A 20,407-nucleotide genomic window follows, 5' to 3' on the forward strand; every position below is an offset into this window, starting at 1 on the left:
CAAGTGAGCCAGAAAGGCCAGGGATTTCAACTGAACACATCATTGCTCCCACATCAAAGTGACATTCAGTTAGTAAAGATTAAGCGGAGAATGGATTCTAAGTGCACCGGGAGCGTCTGGGTGGTCGTGAGTGAACCACCTGATTTCATATTGAATAGACTGACCCTTGCTTTTTCACTCCCCACTTCTCAAAAACCTTTCATCATGCCTTGGGCAATGTATGACTTAGAAATATTGTCAGGAAGAACCACACTGACTTGTAACAAGTTCCCTGGGTGCCCCATCATGCCCCCGTGCTGGCCTGCAGTCCACTCTTCGAGTATGGGTGGCAGGAGTCAGGATGCCTGGTCCCAGGCTTTAGTTTACCATGGGGCTCTCCATGTCCTTGACCTACCTTGCGGGTACTTGAGGACAGCTCCAATTCATAAATAACTGGTGCCATCTGTGAGAAGCTGTGCAAAGGCTGAGGCTCCCTGGTGAAGCCACAGCACCCCCCCTCTGCCGTTCACCCTGACTCCAGGGGGGCACACAGCCCAGCAGCCCAGCAGCCCCAGAGGGCGCTCGATTTCAGCGTCCAGGAGACTGTGTGGGAGGCGTTCCCAGACAAGATGAGCTGGGGGCTGGCAGCGGGGGAGGCCCAGGGCTGGGGAGTTGGCTCTGCAATGAAGCTGTGACTTTCTACAGCTCCTTGGTGAATTTGCAACTTCTGCTCCAAGCCTCTTCCAAGGGGGATTTCCACAAGGTCTGTAGATTTTGCTCAAACTGAATTGAATCGATACTAAGTTTGTTCAAACCCTGCAAACCCTGCGTTAAGAATTTTTGTGCTGTCCTCATGGCAGTAGCATAACATACTTGACCCTGAGCAGAGCTAATAATCACCTATGTGGATGATTAGGAGGACGGACGAGTAGTTTTTTGTGGTTTTTTTCCCTCATTTTCTTTTTTTTTTAATTGTTTTTTTTAATTGTTTTTGAATGTTTATTATTTTTGAAGGAGAGACAGAGACAGAGCGTGAGCAGGGGAGGAGCAGAGAGAAAGGGAGACACAGAATCCAAAGTGGGCTCTGGGCTCTGAGCTGTCAGCACAGAGCCGGATACGGGGCTCAAACTCACAAACCGTGAGATCATGACCTGAGACGAAGTCGGACGCTTAACTGACTGAGCCACCCAGGGGCCCCTTTTGTCCCCCTCATTTTCAAATAGATAGATAGATAGATGATAGATGATAGAAGTATACACACACACACACACACACACACACACACAAACTGCAGAAAATTTAGAAGTATCATGTTCCCACTCTTCATTCCTACCATAACCCCAATTTTATTTAGGGTAGCAATGCGCCCAGGTAAAAGATGACATTTCTTAACCTTTCTTGCAACTAGCAAGTGCTAATGGGCTATAAGTGGAACTTAGATGGGCTTTCGGGAAGATTCCTAAAGGAGAGAGGGGGGCAGACAGGGCAGGCACACATGCCCTTTTGTTCCAGTTTCTTCCTCCTTTTCGTGCCTGGAATGTGGATGTGATGGCTCGAACTCCAGCAGACATATTGGGTGTTTAGAATCGAAACTCTGTGTTGAAGGCAGTGATGCAGAAAAGTAGCAGGGACCTGCATCCCTGATGACTTTGTCCATCTGTCAAACAGCCCTGTAATACCTGCCTCTGGACTTCTTTTATGAGACAGAATGACTTCCTCTGCTCAAGTCACCAGGGTCAGGTCTCTGTTAACAACAACAAAAGTAATTCGTAGCTTGTTTAGTACCTGACACAGAGTGAGTGTCCAGTAAAAGTCTGGGGCCGTACAGTTCTCTGGAAAGACCTCTGGGTGATGAGAAAAAGCATGGGCTGAAGAATCCCATTCCTGTTTTGTCACCAGCTCCCTGAGTGACCAAGTCCGGGCCCTCTCTGGGTCTCAGTTTATTTTCTGTGAGGCATGAGGTCAAGGTAAATGCCCCCTCTGAGAGCTTCTTCGGCTGTTATCCCTCTGAATCTGTGGACTGAACACACCTGGGTACTCTTTTGGTTTTGTATCTTGCTAATTTTGTAGCAGTAGGTGGGTCATTTAGCCTCTTGGAGTCCTGGATTAAAAAAAAAAAAAATCTCAGTCACCTCGCTTATCAGGCATGCAGGAAATGTTTATTGAATGAATGAGGAAGGTTGGGGACCATGTCACCTGTCTGGTTGCCTCCCCAGATGATAGCAAGGATAAAATGAGCTAAGCCTGCACAATGCCGTCCCAAGAGTAGATCCCCGAAACTCAAATGCCTCCAGGACTGGGTTGACCTGGCTTCCCCCTGCCCCTTACAGAGCTCGGGTTCTAGGTATTTGCCAGGACTGACCTCTACTCAGGATGACCCTGCCACTACCCCGCCCCCCCCCCCCCAAAGCAGCTTCCAGACTGCTTCTTAGATGGCCAAAGTCCCTGGGCGAAGGAACAGAGAGAGAACCAAACCAGTCCTATGCCAGATGTGAGGAAGAAGAAATAGAATCAATCCCTCCGTGAATGAAGTTCCAGAGACAGCATCCCCCGTCTCCCCGCTGACCTCCTTCTGAGGATGCCAGGACTCCCGCCATCATTTGCCATCAGGAGAGGAGCTCCCGCCATCCAAGGAGCTCCTTGGTTCCCATTGGCCCAGAGCTCTACCTGTGCTGTTTCCCAACAGGAAATTCAGTTGCCCTGACACTCAATCTCCATAGCAACCCTTGCTTTTGAGACACTGAATGGAAACTGCTGGTGTGGGGAGGCCAGTAGCAGAATACTGATTTGTCCTGTGTCTGGAACCACGGCTGCGTCTCAATACCTTTCCAGATACCTAAGGAGCTAAAAATACATCTGGTTCTGTCTGGGGCTCTCCACCCAGGCTAAGCATCTTAAAGTGCATCTGTGCTCTGACCTGCTAATATCAGTTACCTCAGGCAACTTGTGCCTGGGGGCCACGGAACGGGGCACAGGTCTGGAGGGGTCTGCTGGAAAGAAGAGAGACAAGTGAGCAGCGTCTCCGGAGAGGAAACTGAGGCGTTCTGGGGGGACAGCCAGCAGACAGCACTAACTCCCTGCAGAGCGCCAGTGAACTTGTCAGTGCAACCCACGATCCCGGCATTTGGCCATTGGCTCATTCGACAACCGCGGATTAAGCCTCTACTCCATCCCCGAGTCTGTGCGGGGCGCTGGGATTACAGGCGTTAAGAAGAGAGGGCCCACGTGGGGCGTCTGGGCGGCTCGGTTAAGCGTCTGACTCTTGATTTCGGCTCAGGTCTTGATCTCACGGTTTGTGAGATCGAGCCTGGTGTCAGGCTCTGCACCGACAGTGTGGGGCTTCTTGGGATTCTTTCCCTCTCCCTCTCTCTCTCTGCCCCTCCCCCGCTTGTGCTCTCTCTCGAAAATACATCAACTTAAAAAAAAGAGAAAGAGCGCACATGTTCCCTGCTCTCACCGGTTTACGGGATGTTTGAAATGGGAATTATCCCTGAAAGTGCAAGCCTACTACGTGTATTCCTGGATGTTGTCTCTGCTCTGCCATGAGCCAGCCTCTCGGCTCAAAGATTATTTGGACTCATAACCTGGGCAGGGTTTCGCGGCACGGAGTAGGTGGCAAGCTAACACCGGGCCGACTGCAATGGCATGGAGCTGAGTGGCATTGCCCCTGCGGCCGGGGCCCGTCCCACCCGGGGAAGCCTCCCTCTCCGGGGGCCTCCCACGCGCTCTGGCCAGCACTGCAGAGGGGGTGCTCAGTCTGTGAGGTGCTGCATTTAGGATAGATAGTGACTACTCCACGGACACCTGTTAAGGCAGCTCAGGACAAAGCGACAGGTTGAATTACTTCCTAGTGTCCTTGGCAGGATTTGCAGACGGTCCTCCCCAACCCCCACCTCCTTCTTCCTGTAATCACTGCACATGTCATTCAATTACTCCTGCATTTCCCAGAGCCGGAAGCTGTGCAGAGTTTAGAGCAAGCGGTGCGTGCCAGGGCTGCTCTGAAAAAGCAGGTGCCACACGGCCCCGGCCCAGTCCCCGCTCGAACCCCGGCCTCCGCCATAAGGCACATGGGCCACAAGATGGAGAGACGGGGTTACGCGGCAGGCGCCGTGCAGGCACAGGAAGATCCCACAGATGATGCACCAGGTCACATGAGGGTGCCACCACGACCCTGACTGACTTCTTGAGCCTCAGGGCCTCGGATCCCGTGGCCGGCTGTTTGGCCTGGAGCAAAGAAAAGGGGCTGGGCTCCTGGACGCATCCCAAATCCGTTGGGCCATCTGGCGGAGAATAAGAATGATTCCATGCAGCCTAATTCTCTTTTTTTGGCAAAGCAGCTCCAGATCTGCCCAACGGGGGCATCTTTGCTTTTGGTTCCCTCCTGCAACTCTGTGGGCAAAACAACACCCTGACTCCTTCTGCCCGGATCATTTCGTCCTTCGCCCGAGGGAGTAGCAGCTCTCTGATGGTTTCCCTTTCCTTTCCTGCTGGAGAAAAGATCCTGTGGCTACCTGGGGATTGCTCTGTAACTGACCACCTGTCCCTACCGGTGGCTTCCTGCAGGGCCTTGGGGTGGAGCAGGGACTCCACAGACCTTAGACGCTGCGCGAACCCTTTGCGGGGGTTGGGGGGGGCACCGGGACGGTCCTCTCTTGGACCAGGACCTCTTTGCCAGGTGCTGGTCTCATTCAGGGCTGCACCTCGGGTGCTTCCGACCACCTCTACCCTCTGACTCAAGCTGCCTTCAGAGCCCATCTAAAGACACCTTCCAGAAACAGAGTCCCAGCAGGGCCCTTCCCACAGCTCTGTGGGGGAAGAAACAGAGGCCTGGTGAAGGAAGCCCATTTTGAGTCGGACTGCATAGATGGCCCGCGAAGGTATTCAGAGCTGGCTTCAGAGAGGTGGCTGAGAGGGTGGTGGGGGAGAAGGGCGCTGAGGGTGGGGGACACATAGTGAGCGAAGGTACGGAGGCCCAGCTCTGAGTGACACGACGGAGACAACCCTCCCAGTGGGGAGATACGCTTGTGAACACAGGTCGGGCTTTGGGCTCCAATTTTAGGCGCGTCACTTAGCAGTCGTTTGTCTTGGACAAGCTTTGTTTGTTTGTTTATTTATTTATAAATGTTTATTTATTTTTGAGAGAGCACGAGTGGGGGAGGGGCAGAGAGAGAGGGGGAGACAGAGGATCTGAAGCGGGCCCGCACTGATAGCAGTGGGCCTGACGTGGGGCTCGAACTCACGAATCAGGAGATCGTGACCTGAGCCGAAGTCGGATGCTCAACCGACTGAGCCACCCAGGCGTCTCCGTCTTGGGCCTGAGTCTCAGGTTCTTCGCCTATGAAGACTTGCTAGCAATACTTATGTGCAATAGCTAGCGTGAGGATTATATTAGATGCGGGCCTGAATTTACGGCTCACTAGCTGCCTGACCCAAACAAGTGAACTGCTCTGAGTCTCAGATTTCTCATCTTTAGAGTAGGGATTATACCTCCTCCAAAGGATGGGGGTAGGATTGAAGGAGCTGATGTACGTAAACTATTTGGCATAGGGTAAATGCCCAGGGAATGGCGGAATGTGCCAGAACCACTCGAGGGAGGTGGGGAGTCGGGAAGTTGTTTGAGCAGAGGGGAAGGGTTTGAGCCGAGCCACCCACCCACATGAGTGTTCCATGTGAGGGGGAGCCCGGTGGGGAGCAAAGCCTCTCTCCATGCCTCTCCCAGGCTTGAGCCAGTGAGTTAACCAGGCCAGTAACCACAGCCCTGCAGGGAAGGCTTTCATACCCTGGACCCAAATGATCAACTTAACGGCTTTATAGCAGAGGCAGGGAAGGAATTCAGAGAGGGCTCTCCTCTGGCAGCCGAGCGTGAGCTGTAAACCTCTTTTCTTTGTTGGAAGGAAAAAGAAATCATTTTAGTGAATTTCTTTTCTTGCAGGCACACTGAGTCACAGAGCCTGGACATCTTCTCCCTGGAGGAAGCCTCCAAATTCCCCCAGACACCCCTGCTGAGGCCTGGAAAGGTAAGTGAGCTCAAGCTGCCAGGGTCACTGGGCCCTGGGTGCCTGGCTGAAGAGTGGGGGTGGGGTACGGCAGGCTGCACAGGCCCCAGGTGACTCGGAACCGCCCATCCCTTCCTGTGGGGTGCCTCCTGGGTGCTCCGTCCTGTGGACAGTCCTTAGACCGCTACCCGGAGCACCCAGACAGCTCATGGTCATGGGCTTGGTCTCTAAGTCCCCCTGATGTGGGACCTCCCTTGGGCCTGTGCAGTCAGGAGAGGCAGCCCGGCGTGAGCAAGAACCGTGGATCCAGGACAGAAACGCTAGCGTTAAATCTCCTTGTTTTCTCTGCCTGCACGACGGGACAGTGTCCTGCCCCGCCTGTCTCTAGGTTCCACGTACGTGCAGGCCGTTTGGGTTAATGTTGTCATCCTAACACCTTACAGACAGTCATGAATGCCCAAGTCGCTTACATGCTTCCTTCCCTCTTGGGTAAATAATCCCAAACCCTTGCCTTCCAATCCAGTTCAAGTCCTGTCCCTCTTTCTGCTACATATTTTCATGTTCATGGCCTGTGGAGCTTAAAGCCCTCTCACTAGACAGCCCCTAAGCCAGGCAGGGCTAGCGTGCAGTGGTGGGGAAGGACCTCACGGCGCCTAACGTGGAGGTCCCACAGGGACTCTGGCCAAGAGTTCCCTGCCTTGCTGGCACTCCCTAAGACCCTCTGGTGGGAGCGGCTGCCGCCCTGGACACCCGGCGTTTTCTCTGTCACCTGTTACTGCCTCCCCTGCCCTCCATGCCTCCTGCACAGCACCCAAAGGCCGGAGAGTTAGCCAAGCCTCCAGGTGAGGCCAGTGCCTCCCAGCAATGCAGATACTTGGCTTCGGGAAGGAACAGCCACCGACGTCCTGCCCGTGGGCTTGGTTGAGCCTCCCAGAGAGGCCGTCGGCCTCTCCTGTCCCAATGGCTGTGTCTGAGCACACAGCACTGCAGGAGCAGGTCTGACTTTCCTCTCTTCCCTCAGGTGCTGAGCTGGGTGCCTGGCTCAGAGCAAGTGTGGCCCTGATCACTGGGCTGGTTACAGGTAGGAAGGAAGGAAGGAAGGAATTGTGCTAAAGGTCTCATCCTCCGAGGATCTGGTTTTCCTCAGGACATGAAATCTCTCCCAACACTGAAAACTCCTCCTCCCCTTCCTTGGGCCAGCCACGCGGGCATATTTCTCCAAGAGGATAATTCCATCTCTTTCCCTGGGAGTTTCCAACCCCAAAATGGCTCAGGCTTGCGCAGTGGTGCCAAATATGGCACACAGATTATTCTGAGCAACTCACAGCCTGGTCTTACACAAATAGTGAAGTAGAAGCGGAGAAGTGGATAATTCTGGTGTTCTCTTTCTTCGTGCCTGTCCTCCCTACCGTCATTGATTGAGTGAGTCACTCATTGATTCATTGATTCAAACTGTTACAGAGCGCGGGACACTGGTAGGTTCAGGCTATACACAGGGACCATGTGAGCTGTGGCCTGGGGAGTTTGCGGCCTGGAGGGAATTTGTCTGTCAGCCAGGAACACAAAGTGCAGGGGGTCTAGTTGATGGAAGGAAGGCCAGGGAAGCTAGGAGGAGGGGGAGGAGGCCGGGAAAAAAGGAGTGTGGTCTGGGAAACATCTGGAAGACAGTGTTTCATCTGATCTGAGCAAGGGGGATCCTTCTGCCGGATTCCTGCTAAGGTGTTGGTTGTTAATTAAAGAAAGTGTTAGCCACCGACAGCGTTAAAGTGTGGCCCTTCCGGGGCGCCTGGGTGGCTCAGTTGGTTAAGCGTCCGACTTCGGCTCAGGTCATGATCTCGCAGTTTGTGAGTTCGAGCCCCGCGTCGGGCTCTGTGCTGACAGCTCAGAGCCTGGAGCCTGCTTCAGATTCTGTGTCTCCCTCTCTCTCTGCCCCTCACCCACTCACACTCTGTCTCTCTCTCCTTCAAAAATAAATAAACATTAAAAAAAATTAAAAAAAAAAAAGTGTGGCCCTTCCTTTTGACAACCGTATTTGTTTTCGTTGCCTGCTGCCTGGGAAGCGTGTGGCATTGGCATCAAGTCGACCTTGATGTCCAGGTTCAAAACCTGACTGCCCATCGCTGTCTCTAACTTGGAGCAAGTCATTTGGTTTCTGGAATCTTCACTTGGTATAAACAGAGACTATCTTCTTCACCCCAAAGGGTTGTTGTATGGATTAAATGGGATGGCACATAGAAAGGGCTTAGCTCAGAGCTGGAACTGCACAGGTGCTCAGTAATGTGGTTTTGACCTCAGAAAATTAAGCAAGCGTTAATATGATCCAGCAATTCTACTTCTGGGTGTGTTCAGAGGAAATGAAAGGAGACTCTCAAAGAAATGTTTGTACACCCGTTATTCACAATAGCCCCAAACCGGAAGCAACCCAGGTTGGATGAATGGATAAACAAAATGTGATACACACACACACACACACACACACACACACACTGGACATTAGGCTTAGCCAATCACAAAGGGACAAATACTGCATGATTCCACTTATATGAGGCACCTAGAGTAGTTACATTCATAGAGTCAGACAGCAGAATGGGGGCTCCCAGGGGCTGGGGAGGAGAGGAGAATGGGGAGTTGGTGTTTAGTGGGCCGAGTTTCATTTTGGGGTGATGGGAAAGTTCTGGAGATGGACGGTGGTGACAGTTGTACAATAATGTGAATGTACTTTGGTGGGGGGAAGGGCAGAGGGACAGAGGGACAGAGACAGTCCCAAGTAGGCTCTATGCTCAGCACAGAGCCGACTCGGGACTCAATCCCACCACCCTGGAATCATGACCTGAGCTGAAATCAAGAGTCAGGTGCTTGGCCGACTGAGCCACCCAGGGGCGCCAACAATGTGGATGTACTTAATGCCATCAAACTCTACAGTTAAAAATAGAAAATTTTGTTATGTATATTCTATCACAATAAAAAATGTTGCTTTTACTCTCTTTCTCCGGCAGTGGAGCCTCTACAGACTTCTCTCTTCTTCATAAGGGACGTGGACAACCGCAAGCTTGGTGTGACACTTCTAAAAGGTCACCACCCCTGAGCTTGATGCCTCATTATCAACGGATCCTGCCCAGACTCCCAGAGAGGGCGATTGATTAATCAATGTTCTGTCGAGGCCAAAGAGTCTATACATCAGGCTGTTTGGAAGGAAGCTGGCTGTAGACTGGAGTCAGGCAGAGGGAGGAAAGGCAGACGAACGTTCACCGAGTGTCCACCGTGGGCTGGGAAAAGTGCTCAGCAGTTGCCAGGCATACGAATGACAAGCTTCTGCCCTCAAGGAATTCACAAGGAACTTCTCCCCTTATGGCCAGCCGGCCATCCCCCACTGTGGAGATGGCAAGGAGGGGAAAGGGGAAACTATATAGTTTTGCAATTGTCTCTCTGGACTCAGGACCCAGAGTTTTCTAGGGCCCCCAGAAGACCTGGCTCCTGAGGCTAGCCCTGCTTACTGACCTTCAACACAAAAATGCCTCTGTGTCCAGACCTGGAGGAACAGTCAGGGTTGTCTGGTGGGATCGCCACAGTGCTGAGGTTGGTAAGAGCCCAGGTCATGGGCAGAAAGGAAGGGAAACCTATCTGGGTATCCTGCTTCTTGCACCCCCGGGGGGTGGGGGGGGGGAGTTGGGGGTTGGGGGTGCAGGAGGGCCAGGATTTGCTTCTGCTAGCATTCTCTGGGGATCACATGGCCCAAGAGTTGGGGAATCTTTATGGGGACCCCCCCAAATAGTTTAGGGTCCTGAAAAGAAGCTCTCATATTTCCTACATCCCCCCACTAGCCTCAGGCATATGGCAGATAGGGATCCCACTGCAGAGGGTGTTTGGCAGTTCAAACATGAGGTCTCAAGTCCAAGGAAGTGTTTTAACTCATTCAACAAACACCTATCAAGCCCCTACTTACTACCAGGCATGTTAATAATTCAAGCTATGCTCTTAAGCTGGACAGGAGATAGAGGTCTAAGTGTAATTTCTAAAAAGTTGAAAGTATAAGTCTCCTACAGATACAGAATAAACGTGTCAAAGATTTTATTTAACTCATCCATTAACGAGGTAACCAATAAAATACGCTGGTTCAAAGAGCCTTTAAGGAACTGGATTTAAAAAGAAGACACACCGGTGCACCTGGATGGCTCAGTCGGCTGAGTGTCCGACTTCGGCCCAGGTTATGATCTCAAAGTCTGTGAGTTCGAGCCCCGCGTCGGGCTCTGTGCTGACAGCTCAGAGCCTGGAGCTGCTTCGGATTCTGTGTCTCCCTCTCTCTCCGCCCCGCCCCGCTCACGTTCTGTCTGTCTGTCTTTCAAAAATAAATAGATGTTAAAAAAAAAAATTCAAAGGGAAGACACATCAAAATAAATTTCTTTGTAAGTTGGAGACAAATCTGGTAAGTGTCCTGCAGAGCAATTAAACTAGGGTTATCTCTCCTACCAGCCAGAAATCATTTGACTCTCTACCGGATGGTGAAATGGTCTTCTAGAGCGTGCCATCCAATAAATATACACTGGGAACCATGTGTGTGATTCAAATTTTTTTAGTAGTCACGTTAAAAAGTAAAAACGAACAGGTGAAATCAATGTTAATAATACATTTTATTGGGGCGCCTGGGTGGCTTGGTCAGTTGAGCATCTGACTCTTGATTTCAGCTCAGGTCAGGATCTCAAGGTTGTGGGATTGAGCCCCGTGTGGGGCTCTGTGCTGAGTGTGAAGCCTACTTAAGATTCTCCCTCTCTCTCTCTGTCTCTCTCTCTCCTTCTGATCCTCTCCCTTGCTCACACGCGCTCGCTCTCTCTCTCTAAAATAAAAAAAAATTAATTAATAATATACTTTATTTAACCCAACAGGTCCAAAATACTGTCATTTTAACATGTGGCATTAGCACTTAACATGTTAAGTGCTCAAAAGCTCTATGTTGATAGCACAGTTCTAGAGAATTAAATAAGCTTTGTGTAGGTCTGTTAAACAAAGCTTCACTATGACAGGGCAAGAGTATACAGTCATCCTTTTGACCTTATCTAAATTTTGGATAATTTAAATTTTCCCTAATATAGTTAATATCCTAACATCTACATAGGTTCCTTGGCCCAATTTGCAGAAGTACAGGGAAGGTGAGTCCAAACTATGACTCTTAACACAGTTTGTGCAGGGGTGTGTGGGTGGCTCAGTCAGTTAAGCGTGGGACTCTTGATTTCGGCTCGGGTCACGATCTTGCGTTTCGAGAGATGGAGCCGCGGGTGGGGCCTGTACCGTCAGCGTGGAGCCTGCTTGGGATTCTCTCTCTCTCCCTCTTTCTTTACCCTTCCCCAGATCATGCTGTCTCTGAAAATACATAAATAAACTTTAAAAAAAAAAAGTTTTGTGCAAGGCATTCAGGTAAATACGGAGTGCAAACAAATGCTCTTGTAAAGGTGTATCGGGGGCTGTGTGGGGAGAAAATTCTGCTGGTGGGATGGGTGGATCAGGAAAGACTTCCCAAGAGATGAGTACTTTTCACAAGGTAGAGCAAATGGGGGCTGCTTTGAGCAACCTGCTAAAGCAGGACAGTGCAGAAGTTCAAAGAACACTTCTCCTTGAATGTGTGGGGAGGGAGGGACAGGAAATGAGGGTTGATGGGCCAGACGGTCAAGGGTCTTGGGCATCTCACCTCTACCCAACAGGGAGCCATGGAAGGGTTTTCAGAAAGGGAAGGACATGGTCAGACTTGTCTATTAGGAAGACCCTTCAAACAGCTGTTAGCCGTGTGGCTGGTGGAATTTTCCAATTCCTTCCCCTCTCGTTACCCCAGTGGTGAATGGGGATGAAGTCTGCGTCAAGGTTGGTAGCTAAAAATATTTCCTAGGCATCAAATTACAGATGTAATCCAAATCCGGAGTGAAGAAGGCACTGGCCAAGCGGGCAAGGTGGCCTCTGAGGTCAGAACAGACTAAAGATTCCTTCTGGGACCTGTGGAGGGGCTGCAGGTGGCTTTTATGGATTAGTGACTTGGTAGCCAATACCCTGGCAGCCTTTGGGGGCCAGGTGAGTACAAAGTAAGAGAAATCTCAGCTTGGCATTCACTCAGCCACTGGCCAAGCGAGGCAGGCCAAGACACAGGTTTGGGCTGTGTTTATCCCCATCATCTGGATAGAGATAAGGGCTGCCTTTGATTTCTCTTGCCCTTTACATCTGAGAAGCTCAGAGTACATCATGGGCATTCTCGAAGATGCCGGTCTCTCACTCTGGCAAGAGGAGGGTCAGACAAGGGCACGGAAAGCTGGGACGGGCACAAATGGTGCCAAGAACCAGGAAAAACTCCTGAATTTTCTCACCCTCCTTGGTCCCCCAGCTCATCAATGTCAGAGAAGAGGAAGCTAACCTGTGTTACTTCTAGTTCTATCTGAAGTGCACAGAACAAGCCACTTTGGGCCAAGAGCCTTGGCCCCAAGGAAGGTGAGAGGTAGCGTAGGGAAGGAGAGATTTCGGGATGGCTTGGTAATCAGCATCTGTCTTGGTGGTGTGTGCAGTGAGGGTGGGCGCCGAGGGGTCTTCGGTCAGCTTCCTTACAACTGTTGTGTCTCTAAGTGGCCCGTCCGCCAGCTGGCTGTGTTCCGAATATCCGACATGGGTGCAGTTGCCTTCCCGCCACAGTTGAGACCTTCTGCTGATGAAGACCTCCTCTCTTCCGTCCTCCACCAGGGCTAACCCTCCTGCCCCGGCACCTCCTGGAAAAGCTGCAGAATGGCCTGGGCTCTTTCTCTCCGGTTTAGGTCTCCCCAACAATCCTCTAGTAGAGTCTACCTGCTCAATTTGGGAAGGTTCCTTAGTGTTCATCCAGGAAAGAAGGGGGAGAGGAAGGAAGTTAAGCTTTACGAATGAAATGCCAGGTACCAGGCTAAAAGCAGTAAGAATGCAGGATCTTAATCGAGCCTTGGGGGAACCTGCTAAGATGGGCAGTATTATCCCCAATTTTATAAGTGCTGTAGCTCAGCAGGCAAGTTGTCAAAGATAGCACAGCCAGCGGTAGATGCAAGGCTAGAGCTCCGGTTCTCCAGTTCCTGTCCACGGTCAGTCCCAAGGAGAGCTGATCTAACTCTAGAGAGATCTGTGATGGAGCAAAAACCCCAGAGTGACGGCTGGCTAAAAGGAGCCACCAGGGGCCACCTGGCTCCACCTGTTTTCAGTCTGTGCTGGCCCAGCCTCTAACTTCCAGACTAATTGTTCTTCACATTGGCGGGAAGTGGGCACAGCAAGTCTGATGAAAGATTCGAACGCTGCCTGTAGAATATAACATACAAACAACGTTGGCTGCAACTTTGGGGGGCTCACGCACCCTGAGAGTCCAGAAATGGTCTTTGAGACCCAGGAAGTCTGCATAGGAGCCTAGGTGGGAAAAGAGAGCCAGGGTTTGGAAGGGTGGAGGAAGACAGAAACAGTGCTACGGGGGCAGGGCGGGAGCAGAGAGGTGGTCACTGACGGCCAGGGAAGGGGTCCCTGGGCTGAGCGTCAGGTGCACGGGGCACCTCCCAGGGTGAAGTGTGTTGGCATCAAGTGAGGTCACCAGAAGGCATCATGGAGCCCTGGGGGTGTTGAGGGGGGCAGGGTCCCCCAGGCCAGTCCTGGCCCATGCCAGAACTGGGTTTTGTTCTACAAATGGATTCAGGAACACAACTCAGAGTTCTAAACCTCCATTTGGCAAGCGGATTAAGATTTCTCCCCCTGGGGCGCCTGGATGGCTTAGTTGGTTGAGCATCCAACTTCAGCCTAGGTCATGATCTCACGGTTCAGGAGTTGGAGCCCCGCATCGGGCTCTGTGCTGACAGCTCAGAGCCTGGAGCTGCTTCGGATTCTGTGTCTCCCTCTCTCTCTGCTCGTCCCCCGCTCACACTCTGTCTCTCTCTCAAAAGTAAGTAATAAACATAAAAAAAGATTAAAAAAAAAAAATTTCTTCCCCTGAAGCCAGAAGTGTCCACAATGACAATAAAAACCCTCAGAGTAACCCAAACCTTCCATCCGCCAAGCAAGGGTGGGGTGGCGTCAGGCTAACCCAGCCGCCAAGGCAGCCTGTTAAAAATAATGCTTACGTAAAGAAAACACCCCCAGAAAAAGAATCCCGAGTAATCTGGGCGGGCTGGAATAAACGCCTCCTGTTCGGACCTACCTCTGAGATGAAATGATCTATTTCTTCCTTGAACTGCTCCCCCAGTTCTGTTCATTCACGTGCTTGCTCAGCAGACACCCAAACAGTGTTTTGGGTTTGCCCAGCTGTTCTATTTCCAGCCTGTTGAGTTCATTTTAGGTTCCACGGTCGGGATTGGTCCCTCCTCCTTCTCCCTCCTCCCTTTCTCGGTCCTCCTCTTCCCGCACTTTCTCACTCCTCCCGCCCCACTTCCCTTCCGACTCCTCCGTCTCCCACCCGTCCTCCCTGCCTCTCTCCCCCACCCCCCTCCAGGATCCCTGCTCTCTGTCTCTCCTCTAGTGCTTTCTCCCACGTCCCCACTCTTCGGCTCCTATGCCCCAGAGCTCGCGGGTATGTGTAGACAAGCCCTGGGAGAGAGAAGGACTGCAAGGTGGGGTGCAGGTGGTAGCCCTGGCAGCAGGCAGCTCGGCGGGCTTCTCTCTGGCTTCTCACGGTCAAGTACACAGGTATCACACAGGTGCTTCACGGCCACCAGGAGGGAAATGGCCTCGCCAACCGGTCACCTCGAGAGCATCCATGCCCCGGGGCCCTGCATCATGCTTGGACGCTGCCTCCGTCCTGTCATCTCCCTAGTGAACGGCCCTAGCAAGGATTTCGGGCAAAGGGTTTCTCGTGCTTTCTGTTGTGGAAGTCACGCCTGCCAAGCCCTACTCCCCTGATTGTGTCTCTACAACACGGCGGACGTGCACAGAGCACCATTTGCCTGCCTGAGCCTGGCTAGCTGTTTCACCTATTTCACCTCTCTTTGCTCCTCCTGGCAAAAAAAAAAAAAAAAAAAAAAAAAGGCACAAGCAGCAAAGCCAGTGGCAGCTAAAATTCTGGGTGTGGGCAGTTAATCGATGACAGGAGAGGGGCCAGTGCCACGGGGCCAGCTGCAGCCTGTAGAGCCAGCGGTCAGGGGCATGGGGGTGGGGCAGAGTCAGGCTGAATGGGTTCAGGTCAAAATCGGGATGTGAAATCTGTCTGTGAGATTGCTGTCGGGCTGATCTCCGTGCCTTGGTTCCTTATCTGTCACATGGAAGTGATTAAAAGAGCTCTTACCTCCTAGGTTTGTTCTGAAGATGAATCCGCACAGAAGGCTTAGCACAATGCTTGGCCTGTCAGGTGCTCAATGTGAGCTATTACTATTTCCAGAAGCACCAGCTCTCCTCTTCTGGAGGAACACCCCAGCCCCTGAGGGAAGGTCAGAGGAATGATAACCTTTCACCTCAGGTAGTGCTCCAGGGGTTCCAGAAGACCCGTCTACCCACTTCCTCATTTAACCTTCATACCTCCTGTGGATGAGGGCAGGGGAGGTTTAATTCCCATTTCACAGACGTGGAAACTGAGGCCAAGCAATGTCATGGGACTGGGCCAGGCTCCTATGGAAACAACCCTCTCCAGCTTCTCTCTCTATGGCCCACTCGGGCAGCGGGGATTTTGCCCACATTGGTGCTCAGAGAGTTGGAGAGGGCAGAAGGCTCATAAAAGAACACTGGTGAAGACTGAGAACGTGGAATATGGAGAAGGGAAGAACCTGGGACACGAGCCCTTGACTGGTCCACGTAGACTCCAGGGACGGTCTGAAGCCATTAGCACCAAGAGAGAAAGGCCCGCTGGCCGGCCAGAGCCTGGGAAGCTGAGGGGAGTGGGGGGCTGTGGATGGGGGCACTGCTGGCAGTGGGGGGGGGGCTGGGCTGGCACACAGTGGTGGGTGGTAGAGGGAGGGGCCCAGCATCCCAGGGAACTGTTCTGGACAGATTCTGAGACCAGACATGGGCTAGAATGACAAGTGTGAATGGCAGAAGTCAGGAGTGAGCGGCTAGCTCATTCCCTGTCTACTCATTCATTCCTCCATTCATTCATTCATCATTGAGTTCCTGAGCACCGAGCAGGAGCTGGAGATAAAAGCCTTAATAAGTGAGTAAACAGTAAGTCCCCATAAACAAGTAAATAGGCAACAGGCTATCCCTGTGCTAAGTCCTACACTAGAGGGGCGTACCAGGTACTGTGAGGGTATAAAGGAAGAGTCCAGGGAAGATTCTCACCGGAGGTGACAGATGAGCGGGTCTTGAGGGACGTATAAGTCCCTTGAGGGATGTATGTGTTTGCCAGGCAGGGGACTCAATACTGGAATATGGAAGGGGGTCCAAAAGGAGAGAGAGGGTCTTCGAGACAGGCAACTCCTATCACATATCACTTCTGATTTCCCTTTCGCGCTCCATTTTCTTTTAGTAATCAAAGCAAAGCCCAAATTCCTTGTAGAACTCTGGCCTCTACCTTGACTCACACAAGGAGCTCCTGCTTTCTCTCTCCTCTGGTCAAAACAAACAAACAAAATATCTACCCTCCCTAGAGTTCTCTGGTGTGAGGACTTCCGATAACAGAGAACAAGGCTCTTACTCCATAAGCTGAGAGGAGGTCTAGTAATCCTATGTCCTGGGAAATGAAATATACATGGGCCCTGATTTATACTACCATGTGGATGACTGGCACAAGATACTTTTCTCTGCATATATTAGAACATGAAGAGAGGGTGGAGAGACTAGAAGGACCTGGGAAATGTGCGGGTGTTTGAGGTGCAGTAAGGGTGTAGCGTATTTAGTGAGGATAGACACAAACTCAAGAAGAGACATGGAGGGTTCTAGAAACCAATTTTCCAGTTCTGTCCAGGGAAATGCAGCTGGTCACAGTGCAGCACACTATGTCCAGAGGGAGAGTGCTGCCATTGGAGCCTTCTCACACACCCCCTACCCTCACCATCCCCCCCCCCCCCCCCAGGCTCTCTGGGAGTTGGTTGCCACCTGGGGGGGAGGAAGGTCCTGAGAGAAATGAGGTCCCTAATGGATCTGCCAGGAGTACAAACAGTATCGTTCCCTCAGGGGGAGGAGGCAGTCCTGAGGCATGAGGCTAGACGCAGCTGGGGTGCTGGGAAGGAAACTGGTTCTGACTCCTATTCCTATAGTGCCCCCCTGGTCCACTGAGACGACAGCACAAGCTGGCCACCAGGCTGACCATGTATTGGCCTGGGAAGGGGGAGGGTCCTGGGGGAGCTTCTCGGTGCCGGTAGTGGAAGCCGTGGCAAAACTCTGCTCTCCATAGCAACTTGGCAGCCGCCACCCCAGGGAGGGCCACCATGGCAACAGCCGGGCCAGGAGCCGCTCCTCTGGGGGCTCTGGTCCTCCTGGGATCACCCCTGGTCTTCCCGAGGGCCAGCTGCCTGGGCCTGGGCCAGGCCGGACACTGAGGGTATGGGGAAAAGTCTGGTTTTTTTTGTTGCCCCCCTCCTTTTTTTTTTTTTTTTTAGTTTATTTATTCTTGAGAGACAGAGAGAGAGAGAATATGAGTGGGGAGGCGCAGAGAGAGAGAATCCCAAGCAGACTCCACACTGTGTGCAGAGCCTGACTTGGGACTTGAACTCACAAACCATGAGATCATGACCGGAGCCCAAGTCAGGAGTCAGACACTTAACCGACTGAGCCACCCGGGCTCCCCTCCCTTGTTTGTTTGATTTGAACATTTGATCACGGATATTGAATTTTAAGTGACTGTCCTTGGACCTGGGGCCTAAAGGTGAGAAACCGTGGGGGGAGGTAGTGAGTGGGTCTCTAGGGAGATAAAGAACAGAGTTGCCCATGGTTAAGGAATCCCAGGTTTTGGTCCCTACAGAGGTCCCCTCAGGGGTAGTGACACCCCAGTGGCCCCAGGCTCTGTCAGCTGAGGGCTCAGGATGACCCGGAGGAGCCCCACTGTCCCACCCAGAGGCCTGGGCTGGACCAGGAGGCTCAGAGTTCCAGAAAGAGTGCATATGGGTGAGGGGGACTGGCTTGAGGGCCATGCTGGGCCAGGCAACTTGTTTTCTGTCCCTCTTTCCCACCCCCAACCTCTCTCCCTGCCAGCCTTGTCTTTTGCCTCTTCCCAACTGCCTTTTCCCCAGAGCACTTACCCCACAGGGCTCAGCCCTGAGGGAAGCCAGGATGAATGAGCTCCCTCAGGTGGCTCACCGGTTGGGGAGGGGGTTTGACAAGTTCCTGAAGTTCCGAAGTTCTGGAAGGAAGAGCAGGAAGAGCTAGGAGAACTCCCCTCTCCGCCTCCCTCTCTCTCAGTCCTCATTATTCTGACAGTTTCTCAGGCAGGAAATGCATAATGTAAAGAGAAGAGCTTTCACGTTACTCCCCAAGGACTCCCAGGAATGCCCTAGAAGTGAGGTGCAGAAGCCAGCTGGAGACAGCTTGGAGGAGAAACATAGGATGCAGTTCAGCGGCTGCTTATGGCACGGCCATGTCTGCCCATTCATTCATTCATAAACTATTTACTGAGCCCCTAGCACTGTGCGGGGCCCCAGGTACTTACAGAGAGGCAGGCAAGGGGCAAATACGTGGTTACAAAGCATGCTAAGCACCCCGAAGAAAATGAGCCCGCTGCAGTGATAGAAAACAACACGGGGCACTGGAGGGGGCCACCAGGGAAGTGACATTTAAAGCCACACCAGAGGGGTGAGGCAAAGGGGTCAGGTGAGGTGGGCACAGTGTTCCATTAAAGGTGGAAGAGATGCTGTGTGTAACAAAGGTTCAGGGGCTGAGGGAAGAGGGGTGTGGGGGGGCACGGACGGAGGTAGGGAGGGGTCTGAGGAGGCACAGGGCCGTGAGGGCCCCCCTTTACCTTGACAGAGTTTAGATTTTACTCAAAGTGCAGTGGGAATCCAGCCACTGTGGGTTGAAGATGGGTTAACGTGATCTAGTGTCCATTTTCGGAAGGACTGTCTGGCTGCTGGGAGGACACTGGGGTGTAGACAGGCAGCTGGGGCCCAGCGAGGAAGGGGTGAGAGATGGAAGGCTTGCGAGGCATATTTCAGAACTAGGAATGACAGCATTGAAGTGGGCTGGAATGAGGGTGGGAGAGGTTATTATGTGTGTCTTTAGTCTACCGGTCTTTTGGCCTAGCCCCCCCATTAGAATGTCAGCTCCATGAGGGCAGGGGTCCCACCGACTGGGTCACTGTTGGTTCCCCAGGATGCAGTATGGGCATTTGATAAAGATTTAACGTGAGTGAGTGAGTGAGTGAGTGAGTGAGTGAGTGAGTGAGTTAAGGTATGAGAGGGAGGGGTTGACGATGACACCCTGGTTTTTGCTCAGCCTCAGTGTGGATGGTGGTAGCACATGGACGGGGAGAGGAGGACAGGGAGGGAGAACCGTGAAATCAGAGTCCAATGTCAGGGGAGCGTGGGGGTGCTTTTGAGGGGCTGAGCAGGCAGGGTGAGTGGGTGTGGAGAGCAGGGAGGGGAGGGGGTCGTACTCTCTGGTCACTGATGTACATGCAACATGGAAAGCAGTGCCTGGGATAGAGAAAAAGTTTAATATATGTTTGTTGGATGAATGAATCAATGAATGAATGAACAAATGAATGAAGTTGAGAGGAGAGTTCTGGGGCTGGACCTACAAACATGGCTGTCACCAGCTTCTGGAAGGCGTTTATGACTATAGGAGTGGGTGAGATCACCTAGCAAAGTGGGTGTAGAGAGAGAAAGGAAGGGACCTCCTCAGGCCAACCCTAGTCCCCACACCGGCAATTGCTGATTTATGAAGCAGGGAGCCTAGCTTAGCAAAAGCAGAGCCTGGCCATTCTGGGAGACTCTTATGGAATAGCCCTAACGACAGGTAAATATGGTGACTGGGGGTGGGGGTGCAGGCTGGCCCCTCAGCCCTGTGAGAAACGGAGAAGCTTCCAGCACCAACAGCATAAGGCCTCTGACCCCTCTGACCTGGAGCCACAGCTCTCCTGGCTCCCTCTCCTCAGCCCGTGATGCTATGGTCAGGCCCAGGTGAGGTTCCCCGGGAGAAAGCAGCTCCGAGCGTCCCTGGCAGCCCTTGTGGCCCCTAGAGCAACCCATGCTGTCCGGGGCTGAGGCGTGGTGACCACGGCCCCAGGTGACTGGGCCAGCTCACGTGCCACCTGTCGTGTTGATCCCACAAAGGCCTGGAGCCGGGCAATGAGGGCAGGTGCTCACGGTGATAACGTTGTCGGGGCCCGGGAGGCTGTAGGGGCGGGTACTGGCCACACATCGCAGGGTTATCAACCCAAGCGAGGGTATCAACCAGATGCACCACAGATGCCAGTCTCAGCCCTGGCATACACCCAGGATTGGCTGGAAAGAGGCAGACAGGGAGTCTAGCAGGGAGTTCCCCTCCAGAGCGAAGGACTTTGAGGAAAATCATGCCAGGAAAAGAGCTTATCTGGGTCC

The 20,407-nt window shown here is 52.5% G+C and overlaps 1 protein-coding gene across 2 annotated transcripts in view; it reads right to left on the reverse strand.

Annotated features, from left to right (window-relative positions):
* Positions 1-1,298: 1,298 nt before the first annotated feature.
* Positions 1,299-20,407, reverse strand: part of KCNC4 (potassium voltage-gated channel subfamily C member 4) — a 46,155-nt gene continuing 27,046 nt past the window's right edge. The window contains exons 4-5 of one of the 2 annotated variants that reach the window (XR_009257867.1): positions 15,229-15,360; positions 1,299-2,080 (exon numbers count right to left, since the gene is read on the reverse strand). Coding sequence is in view for 1 of the 2 variants with exons in the window: in XM_058716261.1 (XP_058572244.1) it covers positions 2,061-2,080 (20 nt within the window). In the remaining variant the exon portion in view is untranslated. The remainder of the gene's footprint in view (positions 2,081-15,228; positions 15,361-20,407) is intronic. The other variant, XM_058716261.1, reaches the window with a different exon arrangement.

This window comes from Neofelis nebulosa, chromosome 2 (genome assembly GCF_028018385.1).
Source record: "Neofelis nebulosa isolate mNeoNeb1 chromosome 2, mNeoNeb1.pri, whole genome shotgun sequence".
Classification (NCBI taxonomy): domain Eukaryota; kingdom Metazoa; phylum Chordata; class Mammalia; order Carnivora; family Felidae; genus Neofelis; species Neofelis nebulosa.